The following is a 14,575-nucleotide window of genomic DNA, read 5'->3' as shown; positions in this document are numbered from 1 at the left end:
TTTCTCTACCTAGAGTATCGTATGTAAAATATGCTTGTGGAAATTGGGAATTGGATAGAACCTTCAAGACTCTTCTAGTCAAACACAGACTACATTGTTGGATACTTGGAACACTGGGATTAGCTTGGATTTAAATTATTATTTCTTTTTTACACAGTCAGACAGGTGTTATTGACTGGTTTGTTTTATCCAGACATTGAGTCCTTCCCAAGGACCTGGGATGGCTGAATTTTATTGTCAGTTGTTATAGATATCGTCGCAGAATATAGGCTGTTCCCAGTAAAGCTGCTTTTTGTAATTGGCTGATGGTGATTTCAGTGACCCCTATGGTGTTGAGGTGCTCTTCAAGGTCTTTTGGAACTGCACCCAGGGCGCCAATTACCACTGGGATTATTTTGGTTGTTTTCTGCCACAGCCTTTCAATTTCCATTTGTAGATCTTTGTATTTGGTGATTTTTTCTATTTCTTTTTCTTCTATTCTGCTATCCCCTGGTATTGCTATGTCGATTGTTTTAACTTGTTTTTCTTTATTCTCGACTACAGTTATATCTGGTGTATTGTGTGGCAGATGTTTGTCTGTTTGTAGTCAGAAGTCCAATAATATTTTTACATCTTCATTTTCTACCACTTTTTCAATTTTATGGTCCCACCAATTTTTCGCTACAGGTAGCTTGTATTTTTTGCAGATGTTCCAGTGTATCATCCCTGCTACCTTGACATGCCTTTGTTTGTAGTCAGTCTGTGCGATCTTTTTACAACAGCTGATTAGGTGGTCCACTGTTTCATCTGCTTCTTTACAAAGGCGGCACTTGCTGTTTGTTGTTGACTTTTCTACTTTTGCTCTTATTGCATTTCTTCTTAGTGCCTGTTCTTGCGCAGCTAGTATTAAACCCTCTGTTTCTTTCTTCAAGTTGCCATTCTTAAGCCATTGCCCGGTCTTGGTGATGTCTGATTTTCCACTTATATTGTGCAAATATTGACCATGCAGGGGCTTATTTCTCCATTTTACTGCTCGGTTCTTGACTTGTTCTTTCTTGTAGGCCAGCTTTCTTTCATTGGTGTTGAATAGTTTTGCGTTATTGACCATTAGAAGTGCATCTTCTTCACTGTCCTTTATATATTCTTCAAGGCCTCTTTTCTCCTCCTCTACTGTTTGATGGACTTGCAACATTCCTCTTCCACCTGAGCTGCGAGGGAGGTATAGCCTATCTACATCACTGCGGGGGTGCAGAGCATGATTGATGGTCATTATTTTCCTGGTCTTACAATCCAGCGTCTCTAGCTCTGCCTGGGTCCAGTCTATTATTCCTGCAGTGTATCTGATAACAGGTATAGCCCAGGTGTTTATGGCTTGTATGGTGTTCCCGCCATTGAGTTTGGACTTTGGTGTTTCTAGGTTTCTTGCAGTTTCTCCTTCTATGCTTTGGTAGAAACGTCTCTGATTCGACTGGAATGGGAGATTCTGCCTGTGTTGTGTAATTCTGGCTTCATACCTGCTAATCTTCTTTGACACTGCTGTTATTTGCTGCTTTATTATTTCCAGGACTTCTCTAATTTTCCTTGAATCTAGGTGGTATTTTTGGATCAGATACTGTTTGATGTTTTCATTCTTCAGCTTCTTGTCTTTCATTTCTTTCAATTTACTAGCATCTGATCTAAGCCTGGAGATTTTATTTTCTAATCTAATCTTCCGTTTAGGCGATGTACTGCTTTCTTTTTTTACAGGTCCACTGATCTTATATCCGAGCTCTTGTGTTGTTATTGTTGCTGCACTGTACATTAGTTGGTTTGTTTCTTGCAAATTCTTGGTTGTTATCTCTGCAAGTGCAGCACTGACATCTTTTATTGCCTGAGCGAGTTGTTTTTTGGCAACTGTTTTTAGAGCTGGAAGTCGAACCCTGGTGGTTGTTTGGTTCATGTGCTCAGTTATTTTTTGCTTTAGTTCTTGTTGCTTTTCTTTTAAACGGCATTTGGGTTTTTGAGGTGAAGGCAAAGGGATGGTTGCGTGGTTTTGATTTCGAAACAGTTCAGTGACAGTGGCATCCTCGATTTCCAACACCTCCTCCACCTGCGCCTGAGCAACTTCTTCAATTGGTGGTAATTCTTCTTCCATATCTTGAGCCTGGGTTGCTCTTTGCAGTTCTTCCAGCTCAGCTCCTGTGAGTACTTTATTTCTTATTATGTATCTTCTCTGGTCTGCTAGCCTTTGTTCTGTTATTTCTGTATCTGGATGCTTCTCTTTCCAAATTTGGTACATTCTTTTTAAATAACCTCTTCTTGTTGGACTAGACTTGTAATAGCAGATGATGATGATGATGATGATGATGATGATGATGATGATGATGATTACATTTATATCCCGTTCTTCCTCCAAATAGCCTAGAGCAGTGTACTACATACTTAAATTTCTCTTTCACAACAACCTTGTGAAGTAGGTTAGGCTGAGAGAGAAGTGACTGGCCCAGAGTCACCCAGCAAGTTTCATGGCTGAATGGGAGACGTGAAGCTCGCACGTGACGTGTGCATGCGCAAAAGGCTCTGTGTAGCCTTTTGCACTCAAGAGGGAGAAGGGGCGGCAGGGAGGTATACTGCCACCCCAATTACTACATAGAATACACGCGCTGGAGGGGGGAAAGCGGCGGGAGGGGTAAGTAAACCCTCCCCCACCCTTAAAGGAACCCCCCCCCCCCACAGTGCCGGACCACAGCTCTGCGGTTCCGTGCACACCCCTACTGTTGTTGGAAGTGCATGCTGGACTAGATGGACCTTGGTCTGATCCAGAAAGGCAAAACAAAAATACAGGATTGGAGTGTTCAGTTTTGGGACGGCAATCTCCCTTTTCAAATCTATCTATATGTCTTTTTAAAGTATTCCACATGAGTGGAGAATGTAGCTGTTTAAATATTTTTAATTTAATTATGCAGCCAACAGCCATGTCGTGTGGCACAATAGTGCCTGAAAAGACCATTGCTTTTCCCTGCTACCTTTGGTAGGAGTCCTAAGTAGAGATGTGCACGAACCTGTTCAGTTCAAACATTCAACAGTGGGAGGGGGGGGTCAGTCTTTAAGGGCAGGGGAGGGTGCACTTACCCCTCTCTCCCCGCTGGTGCTTGGTTCCCATAAAATCCTTTGGGGCAGAAGCGTACCTCCCTGCTGCCCCTTCTCCTCTTCGGCTGGAAGTGGCTGGAAGTACCTGGCATGCATGCACACACCCGGTGCGCACACGCACATTGCGATCACATGCGAGCATGTCTGACATGAGCAAGCATGCGCGCACATGTACGCCTGGCATGTACACGTGTGCCAGGTACTTCCAGCCACTTCCAGCCACAAAGGTGAAGGTGCACATGCCAGGAGGTATGCTGCCTCCCCGAAGGATTTTACAGGCGCCGAGCACAGGTGAGGGGAAATACTCCAGGTGGAGGAGTACGTGCACTCTCCCTTACCCTTAAAGTCAGACCCCTCAGCCCCTTCAAACTGCTCCCGCCCGGTCCTGTACACATCCGGGTCCTAAGGCTTTATTGAGGCTGCTAGATGTGGCTTGGCATTCTAAACTGCTCTGTACATGTGAACAGAAGCTGGGTAAAGAGCTGCAATTTGACTTTTGATCCATATCTGCTCTTAGACGGGGCTAATTAGGAACATGCAAGACTATAGCACATCCTGTGATTCAAAGGGCACAATCCTAACCAAAACAATAATACAGGATTGGAGTGTTCAGTTTTGGGACGGCAATCTCCCTTTTCAAATGTCATTTTGTTGCTCAGCAAATTAAAAGCACACAAATTATGCCAACAGATCTAACTGTTAAAGTGTGACTCTGACATGGCTAGATTTTAACTTCTATTGTCTTTTCATCCTAGCAGCTCCTGAATCAAATTCAGCACCAGTTTCTTCATGGAGTACGTTGAGTTTTCTCTACCTAGAGTATTGTATGTAAAATATGCTTGTGGAAATTGGGAATTGGATAGAACCTTCAAGACTCTTCTAGTCAAACACAGACTACATTGTTGGATACTTGGAACACTGTGATTAGCTTGGATTTAAATTATTATTATTATTATTATTATTATTATTACATTTATATCCCGCTCTTCCTCCAAGGAACCTAGAGCGGTGTACTACACACTTAAATTTCTCTTTCACAACAACCTTGTGATGTAGGTTAAGCTGAGAGAGAAGTGACTGACCCAGAGTCACCCAGCAAGTATCATGGCTGAATGGGGATTTGAACTTGGGTCTCCCCGGTCCTAGTCCCGCACTCTAACCACTGCACCACGCTTGCTCTAGATCTCCCTCACAGCCGAGCCCGGTGGTTCTTAAGATTAGCAAAAATCGGGCTAGGCTCTCCTAGCCTGATTTTTGCTAATCGTGTGAATAGCCCCTTTGTATTGGAGAAGGAATGCCAGGACCTTTCATCTCTCTCCAGTTGCTTTTCCCCTGAAACTTCCTCTTTCCTTAGTTGTTTTTATCACCATTGCTCCAGACTCTCACAAACCATGTAACTATGTTGGAGTAAAAGCAGCTGAAGGAAAGATTTCTGAAAAAAAGAGGCATGGCAGGGGAAGAGTCAAGCACTGCTTTCCTGCCTGTCCTTGATGCAAAACCCTCTTCTCAGAGTTTTGTGTTGGGAGAAGTTATGGTCGGGGCCTTGTCACAGGCAGTTATAGAATAATGTATTTTAATGTAGAGTGTTTAACCATGTCGGGTGTTTCTTTGCTACTGGATCTACTACAGCCATTTTACCCAAGAGCCTTAATGATGAGTATTTGTGGATAGCTTGAGACTCAAAGCAGTGACTTCAAATGGCATTCTGCCAATACAACTCCTTTGACTGCAGAACATAAAGGCTGACAGGCTGACTAGATTTACTCAAATAATTTCATTGAAATTCAAAGGAAAGGTTAGGCATACGTTGAGTAACTTTAGTTTTGATGTTAGTCAAAGTGTCTTAGGACCCAACTACAGATTGCATTAAATGAGTAGTTTGACTGTGCGCACGTGCGTGTGTGTGCGCGTACAGGCATGCGCGCACACAAACTACTCATTTAATGTAAGCTATTTGATGTATGTATTTATTTATTTAAAATATGTATACCCTGCCCCTCCCGTACACGACTGCTTGGAGCGGCCCACAACATTAATAAAATAGATACAATGTAAAATAAGACTAATAAAGGTTAAAGTAAGTTAAAGACGTTAAAACACTTGTTTAACAAAAAGTTAAAAGATATAACCCTTTTCATGATGAAAATCACCCTGACAGAAGCTGTTATTTGCTCATGAAGTAGCTACTGGTGCCAATGGCAGCTTTCCTCCTGCGGCAGAGAGCAGCATCTGCCAGGGTGATTTTCATCAGGACCGGAGCACGAGGGGAAAGGTTTAACCACCCCCTCTCCACGTGCCATGGTTCCAGTCCTGATTGGTTTCCATACAGCTGTTTATGAAAAATACTAACACTCATGTATGTGCAGATTGGCTCCCTCCACTGCCTATGTGCTCAAAGGACCTATGTAGTCACTGGTCAGTACGTAAAATGATAATTATTTACAGGTATGTAGAAATATTCATAGATATCAGTGGAAGCATTTAAACTTCACATAGGATTACAACATTTGTTTCCACAGAAACTCTTTTTTAGATATAATTTTGTGGATTTGTGATTTGCTATGCTAGAGGTCCACATCTTAAGGGTCAAGTTATACATTATGCTAAACATGCAGTTTGTCATAATATATGCTTTGACCCGTCAGATGTGGCTGTGAGCCTCTAGCATAGAAAATCACAACTTGATAAAATTATAAAGAAGAGAGTTTATATGGAAAATAAGGTTGTAACCCTATGCAAAGTTAAACAGCTTTCACTGAAATCTGTAGAACATTTCTACATACCTGTTTTAAATGATTGTCAGTTTAGGTACTGATCAGAAGATCAATGACTACATGGTTCTCTTGAGCACATAGGCAGTGGAAAGAGCCAATCTGCATGAATATGGAGGGACTCTCCTCATTGAAATGAATGGAGAAGTTTTGCAGGGGGAGAGAGCAGCTACCCACGAATGTCACATTGACTGGTTGGTTTTGGGTTGCCAAAGAAACTCTGAAACTGAATTATCCCTCACAAATATCTGAGATTCCTAAAAATGTTACGAGCCATTTCTGCTCCATGATGAGCCCAGCATAGTCCCCATTTTTCTGATGTGTTAATCAGCAAGGCTGGTCCTTCCATTAAGCAAAGGAAAGAGACTTCTGTAGGTGGCAGTCTGGGTACTATCAAAAGACAACAAAGAGTGAATTATTTAATTCATTACTACAGTGATGGCACTATTCAGATCGTCCAGCTCAGTTACCAAAATATCTTGGGTTGTTCTTAATTAGTCATGTAAATCGGTCCTCAGTGCTTACTCAAAACAATGAGGATCTGACTTTATTTAGTTGGGACTGGACTATGAGCAAAATCAGGCATTAAAATTGTGTTAATGTTTAGACAAGTTTGTATTATACAATTTGATGTTGCTCTCATTCAGGACTCTCATGTTCTGGAGAATACATGTATGCACGCATCAGCAGAAGCTATCTCTGGTTACTGGGCTACAATGCTTGGGATCTGTATCTGAATTCTTCAGACTCTTTCTGTAGACCTCGGATTACAGAAGATGATGTTGTTTTCAATATACCATTCAGTGGTTGTGGCACAATAAGGCAGGTAAGAACAGTTGCTGTTTTTAATGAAGTTAAGAAAAAAACAGTTTCTGACTTTTGTAACATAACCATATTATGTTAAGGTAGCAACAGTATTTCTTTAAACCATTTTGTGTACCAGTGAAAATACTAATTTATTACATTTCTATTCCACTCCAAGAAACTCAGGGTGGTGCACACAGTTCTCCCCTCACCATTTTATCCTCACAACAAACCTATAAGGTATGCTAGGCTGAGAAAGAGTGGCCCCCTTTGGACATAACAGCAAACTGTGGGTCCAAATTTGCCTCCATCCCCACCAGTACTCCCCCAGACTATCACAATCTCAAGTCAGGTCTGGCTGCACAGTCCTTTGACTCTGGAAAGATAGCCCTTGCCAGCCAATGGGATAGAAGCCTATGGGAGGAGTTTCCTCCCTTAACTCTGGTTTGGGATGGAATCATAATCTGGATGTAACCATGGAGGGAATGGGCCCTCTGTAGGATGAGTGGAACTCACTACAGACCGAGGGTTCATTCCTAGTTTTGGGGGCAAAATTGGAACCGTGTTGGGTCAGGGAACCATAGTTCTAATCATTTGGACATAATTGGAGGGGGGGTGGGACCTGAGGTGAGTTTGCCTAAGTTTCCTCATTATGTCCAAAGATGGCCAGTGACTGGCAGAAAGTTACCCACTGAACTTTGGGGCCAAATTGGGATTTGAACCTGGAAGACCCTGTTGCTAATCCAACATTACTACACCACACTGACTTCATATTGATCTCTCACTTTTAATGTAGATAAAGAGTTGAGAGCAAGCCTTGGAGAATACATGCTTCATCTTCTTACTCTCTGGAGTGACGCCCACCCCCCGCCTCGTGCCTTTGGCTACAGTTACGGGAAATGTCAGCACTGCCCTTAATCAGTCTTAATGCTAATCAGGATTCATGTTTAACCAGGACCTGAAACTGTGGATTAAAGTTGACTTCAGATTCTAGCTTTTAGATTTAGATTCTAGATTTTGTAAACCGCCCAGAGAACTTGCGTTGTTGGCGGTACAGAAATGTATTGAATGAATGAATGAAATCCTAGCTAGTTAAGAACAATGCTATCATTTCTTTTAACTGCAGCTAAGGAAGGGGCAGTGAATTTACTTCAGAAAGGGTTATGAGGAGGAACACCATCTTTCTGAATCTGGTCCCTGTTTCATAACCCAAGTTAAGAGAAAGTGTTATGACTGCATTGGTCCTGTGAATGTTTCGCACTTCAAAAAGTATAAATGTGTCTATAACCCATCCCCCTGAATCCAATTTCTTCTCTTCTGAGGAAAGAAACCCCTCTTATTGTTGAAATACATCCAAAAACTTAATTTTTGTTAAAAGAAAATCACAACATTCCAAACTATAAATAAGTCACTTTTAAAATAAATATAATGAAAGATTAGTATTGTTTAAATATGGTGGCTGACATTCAAACAAAGTGCATGTGCAGCAAACTCACTGGATGTTCTTCAGGGGAGGAGTGATTTGGGGTATTCTCCTCTTCCCCTGAAGCTCCTTGTGATTCCTGAGAATCACAGAATTTGCTGTGCATGTACTTAGACTGGATATCAGTCAGAATGCTTTTATATGGCAATAACTGATTTGCATGTAATATTGACATCAGATGGATTTTTTCTTTCCTTTAGCAGAAGAATAACAACACTATAGTCTATTCCAACATAATCAAGACATCAGACTCTGGATATATCATTACAAGACAGAGAAACTTTCAGTTTCATATCACATGTGAAATGAATGAGGACACCGTTGTAGAGACAAAGTTTGTTGCCCAAAATGCCATTGACATCACAGAAAAACAGCATGGCAATTACAGTGTGGATCTTTCATTCTACTATTCATCAAGGTTCTACTCTGCAGTTCATGAAAGTCCATACTACATTTCAATCAATCAGGATTTATACCTCCAAGCTACTCTCAACAGTTCTGATCCAAACCTGGTACTGTTTACAGACACATGTGTAGCATCTCCATATGCTGGCGACTTCAAAACTTTGACCTATGACTTAATCAGGGATGGGTGAGTATGTGGGAGATGAATAAGAGGAAACACATCTTAATCTTTAATGGATCAGAAGTGTTAAAAAGGCATTTTCTTCGCGTGTTGAACAAGATGTACAAAGGAGGAGTTTTCTTTCTCTCCAAATGCCAGTAAACTGACTTAAACATATGGGGTGGGTTCAGATGCCACAACAGCACCTGTGGTTGCTGCCACCCCTGGAACATGCACTCTGCCCTCATCCCTTTGCCAGCCTCTACTTTCACTCTCAATAATATGCCAAGATTGGTGCATTTGTACAACACAACCAATCTCGGGATATTCTACCCTACTTGCAGCAGGAAACTCAACCTCTGTAACTTAGATATGAAGTGATTGACAGGTGTTGGGTTCCCTGCTGCAAACAGGACAATATGCCAAGTCTGGTGGGTTTGTACAACATGACCAATGTCCACATATTGTTACCGAGACTCAAGAGAGGCTTTCACGTGCTCCTGGGGCTGAGGCAGCTTGTGGCAACCTGCTATTTTACATTTGATCATCGTTTATTGCTCTTTTTATTGTTCAAAAGCGATCCATTTCTTTATACCACTCATTTCTCCAAGTATAAACGATGGAGGCTGCATCCAAAAGATTTAGGCATGTGTGATAAATAGTTTCTGGGGTTTGTCTCAGATAAACATTTGCTCACACCTAATTAGTCACTGAGGCTATTCACAAGATTGCAGAAAATCGGGCTAGCCTCCGCTAGCCCGATTTTCTGCAGTTGTGAGAACCACCGGGCTCGGCTGCGAGCCTCAAGTAGCCCACCCCTAAAACTGGGTTTGCAGAGCAAGCACTCCGCAAACCCGTGCTTTTTCATCGTGAGTAGCCGCAGCGTGGCTCTGTGCCGCAGCTACTCACCAGGAGACCCCCAGAGGGGACGCGAAAAGCTGCCTACCGGGTCCAGGGGTCTCACCAGCATGCTCAGCGCACTCCCCAATCGGCCCCCACTCCCCCAGCCCCCGCCGACTCAGTCACGGAGCTGGCAATCGTGTGGATGGCCGATCCGGCCGCCTAGGGCCCCCACCCTGCTCATGTGCGGGAGCTGCACAAACTGGGTCTCACTGATCATGAGACCCGGCTCACTAACTAAAACAAAGCCAGCTGAGATGAATTTCCCTCCCCAACAAACCGGCCCACACAATTCATCCAAGACACAAATACAATGAATATCTATATACCATGTTTCAACAAAAGTTCTCCAAGAGGTTTACATAGATATTAGGGGTGTGTACAGACCAAGAGTTTGTGGTTCAGTCTGCATTTGGACCGAACTGCTAGTCTGCGAACAGGTTTGGTCCAGTTCAGTCCAACCGCGAACTGATTCAGCAGTTTGAGGGCTGGCGGCGAGAAGCACTTTTAAAAATAAATAAGCAGGTCCTAACTGGTGCTCCAGGCAGCTTACTGGTGCTCCCTCCAGCAGTCCCATGCATGCCACAAACCCTTGGCCCTTGCACACCCCTAATAGATATAAATAAATAGGCTATTTATTTATTTTATTTATTTGTTTATTTGTTTATTTGAAATACATAAGGTGCCGCCAAAGCTGGTATTTGTAGTACATGCAGAGGGGCAGTGCAGATGAACAGTGTACACAACCAATCCTTCCCCACCCCCACAATTAATAAGCACATCAGGAAAGTGTCAAGAAGTTGCAAGAAGGTCTAAGAACATGTGTACTTATGTTGCATTCCCATTTTAATTTACAGGGGCTGGTTTAACATGTGTGCTTATGTGCACTGGTTTAACCTCATGGTTTAACATGTGTCTTATGCTGTTAATATGCATGCTGTTTGAACGTGCATGCTTATGTCTTCTGCTTATTGCATAACATGTGTGATGGTTATGTAGCATAACGTCTGTGTTTATATTTATGTAGCATAATGCACATACTTGCTTTTTATGTTGTTACTGGTTTAATATGCATGCTTATCTTGTTGTTTAATGTGCATGCTTATGTTGCATTCCCATTTTAATGGGAAATACTATTTGAATTGGCCCACAGTTAAATAATATAGGTGTTTCCCAGACTATGGGAAACACCTATATCAGGTAGCAATGATATAGGAAGAAGAAAGGCATCATCTTATACTGCGCAGGAGAAGGCAATGGTAAACCACTCCTGTATTCTACCAAAGAAAACCATATGACTGTGGTCGCCAGGGGTTGACACCAACTCAGCGGCACACTTTACCTTTACCTTACATTGTTAATAAACAGTGCATCAGCTGGGATCCAAAGAACTGTGCATCTAGTTCCATTTTCCAGATCCAAAAAACAGTACAACTAATTCCATGTTCCAAGGGAACTTTGAGCTTCTATTTCTCAACAGAGACCCAGCCTCCTCACTTTCCACAATGTCATTTGCTAATCCACTTTTGAAACTGGGTGGAGGGGCTTTTAAAAACAGTTTGCTATATGCCATGGAGTTTGCTGCTCAAAAAGGTAAACACATCTCGCAGGATGTGCTCAGTCTCTTAGGCATGCCTGAAGCAGCTTTCTAGATGTCACCCACCACCTTAGTTACTTTGTTATTGTTATAGTGGGGTTCAGAATCAGTTAAGGAAGTGCATAATTATTGCACAGTTCAGAATGTGGCGACCTGCCTTCTTCTGGGCTCTTATATGATGGTGTGACACCTCTCTTGCAGTCGCTGCACTGGTAACCTATTTGCTTCCAGGTCCAATTCAAAGTGCTAGTTTTCACCTTTAAAACCCTTCAGGGCTTAGCGCCTGTTTACCTTCAGATTTAAAAGACGGCCTCTCCCGGCCAGTCCTGTCCCGTCCTGTGAGATCTTCTCAGGTTGCCCTTCTTTCAGTCCCTGGTCTTAGAAAGGTCCATAATACTAGAGTCCACGAAGGACTTTCTCTGTTGCTGCCCCTTCACCCTGGAACTCTCCCCCACCCCCAGATTCGGTCTGCCTCCTCCCTTTCAGCCTTTAAATTTTTATTGGAGACATTTCTTTCCCACCGGGCATTTGCCCTTTAATTTAAGTGCTTTTGTTTTTGTGTTTTGTTTTTATATCTCAGATGCTGTTCTTGCTTTGTACACTGCCCTGAGTCTGTGGGTTGGGCGGTAGATAGATAGATAGATATCTCAAGGAGCTCCTATGCTCACAAGTGGATATAGGAGATTAAGGATACATTTCCTCCAACCATATCTGCATTTATTTAATGTATTTATATACCACCTTTTAAAAGTCATCATTTTTTCCATATCAATGAATAATAAAACAATAAAAAGCCAAAGAAAAATATCAAGAAACTTCAGCAACAGAACAAGTTAAAATGAGAAATACAGCATTCTCATTAAAACAATTATTCATATCAGCATGCTTGCATAAAGATTGCATTGTATAGTCTAAGTAACCATGTAAATAAACCTGAGACAACTATGATTTCTTTTATTTTCAGATGTGTTCGAGATCCTACCTATAAAAAACTGTATTCACCAATGTCTAACACAGTTCGTCTTACATTCAAAAGTTTTAAGTTTCTTCTTGAACACAATCAGGTCTACTTGCAATGCGAAATGGTAGTATGTAGAGCAAATGATTTCACATCCCGATGCAACCAGGGATGTTCCAGTAGAAAAAAGAGGGATGTAGGTGAACACCAGGACAAGGTGGATGTTGTGCTGGGACCCATCAAGCTTCAGAAAGAAGCCAATGAAGACAGAAAGCAGGGTAATTTACATTTTTGATTCCTTTTCTTGCTATGGCTATGTCGCTTAACCTATATCCTGAAGTATTCCCTGCGAATACAAGATTACTTCTGGGATCAAAGTGTTGTATATGATAGACTCTGAGGCTGTTCTCATGAGCAAACAGGCTTAGGCGGCCAAGTCTGGGCTTGGCTGCCCATGAGAACAGCCAGGATCCACACGGATTCTGGCGGTGCCGTGGCACCAAACCCAGCGCCGAAACCCAGCTTAAAGCGAGTGCACCATGAACCCAGACTCTGGGAGCATGTGTTAGCAAGGGGTGCTTGCAACCTGCACTGACACAGAGATGAGCACCTAGAGTGCCAGTCTCCTGGGGGAATCCCCCATCCTCTGGAACGCTCTGTCATCTTTTTAATTTTTGGCTTGGTGAACACATAGTAACATAGGAGTCCATTACACAGTGGAACCATTCACATAGCCCCATTCCACATGGATATGCAAAATATATCTTCCATTCTGTAAAATTTAGCTTTCTGAAACCATGCTCATACTGCTGTATTCCCAACTTAAATTACTTAAATGCAACAAAGGGAATCTTAGGAACTCTAGGTCTGAAAACCTATAATCAAGTTCTTTGCACTCCCCACCATCTTTGAAGGAAGCCATCACAATTATATTTTTAACTCCGTTAATTCTTTGGATCATCCGTACTCATAGATTGATGAGCATCTCTGAGGGATATGCTGGAAAACATGCTCCCAGTGTGGTAGGATAACAGATTTGCCTGTATTTTCAGTGAATGAAATGAGTCTAAATCAATTTAAATTAAGGTTGTCAAACAAGCTTGCAAATTGCAGTTCTTAAATATAAAGGTGTGCTATGTGCATGTTTGTCTCTTGATCGCTTGTAGATGAATGTGTGAACTGGTTCCTTTGAAAAGTATTGTTTGAGAAGTTAAATGGTGATTCTGCAGTATTTGCTCAGAAAAAGATGATTCACTCCTGGGAATTGTCATTTTATGTGGTTAAAATGATGAACATTTAAACTAGCTAGCTAGTTGACTAGCTATACTTATAGATGAACATAATTGCCCCCTAGGTTATGGAACTAGCTCCCAGGTGAATCTGCATGCTTCCGCACCCACTGCCTTTTGGAGTCTGCCCTTTCCCCTCAAGCCTTTGGCTAGCCATTTGTTGTCCTCCAGCTGCCTTTTTAATTTGGTTTTGTAGTGTACCGTTTGTCTATTGATTTGTACGTTTTGCTGTGCCTTTTTCTGATTGTTGTAATAAGTTGTTTGTTCACCACCCTGGGCTCCCAGGATAAAGGGCAGCAAATGCACATATATCATAAATAAATGTAAACGGTGGCTTACATACTGAGGCAAGGAACAGGCACAGACCCACATGTGCTGCTGCAAGGATATAAACAACACAACTACATTCCTAGGGAGGTTGGTCCTTTCTGCTCCTACTAACTCCTGAGCAATTGCAGGCTGCAACAATACTTTTGATATTCTGAATGGAAGTACTGTCACAACCTGCCATTGTGCAGGATTAGTAGGAGCACAACAGACCTGCCTCTGCAGCAGCATGGGTGTGTTTTCTAGATCCTGGCAGCAGTGCAGTTGGGTCCATTACCACCCCCATTTCTCTTATATTAAGCCACTATATATAAAAACTACGAACTTGGAAATTACCTGGGGGAAAAATGAAAGGATGGGGAATAAATATATTAAACAAATCCATAAACTTGCACTTGAATGAAGTTTTTTAATATGTCTTACTATGCAATTTAGATTCTAACAAATCATTCCAAACTAATTTATTTTTAAATTTACAGAGCTGGTTAAAAGTGAAAGTCTGGAAAAGGGTGAAGCTCTCAGCCCACTGACTGTTGCCACTGTGCTATTGGCAGCCATGGTCTTTGTTCTCTCTGGCTTTCTTCTGAGAAGTAAACTGAGAAGAAAAAATTACCACCAAATATACTAAGCCCAACATATACACCAATATATCTGGGATGTGGAATTTCATTAAGCATATCCTGTGCAAAATCCCAAAAGGCATCTGTAGTATGTATTTCTGAAAGTGATTGGTTTCTTCTGAGAAAGTCATTTAAAATGCACTCCATCAATAG

At 41.9% G+C, this 14,575-nt stretch overlaps 1 protein-coding gene across 1 annotated transcript in view; it reads left to right on the top strand.

Moving 5' to 3' along the window:
* The window catches only part of LOC128350588 (deleted in malignant brain tumors 1 protein), a 50,013-nt gene that overhangs the window by 32,742 nt on the left and 2,696 nt on the right, over positions 1 to 14,575 (top strand). Inside the window, 3 exon segments of the mRNA XM_053308986.1 lie at positions 6,527 to 6,705; positions 8,367 to 8,758; positions 12,193 to 12,464. Of these exon segments, the coding sequence (XP_053164961.1) occupies positions 6,527 to 6,705; positions 8,367 to 8,758; positions 12,193 to 12,464 (843 nt within the window).

Source organism: Hemicordylus capensis, chromosome 3 (assembly GCF_027244095.1).
Source record: "Hemicordylus capensis ecotype Gifberg chromosome 3, rHemCap1.1.pri, whole genome shotgun sequence".
NCBI classification, from domain to species: Eukaryota; Metazoa; Chordata; class Lepidosauria; order Squamata; family Cordylidae; genus Hemicordylus; species Hemicordylus capensis.
Note: the sequence above shows the minus strand (reverse complement) of the source record. Positions and strands in the feature narration are given on the sequence as shown.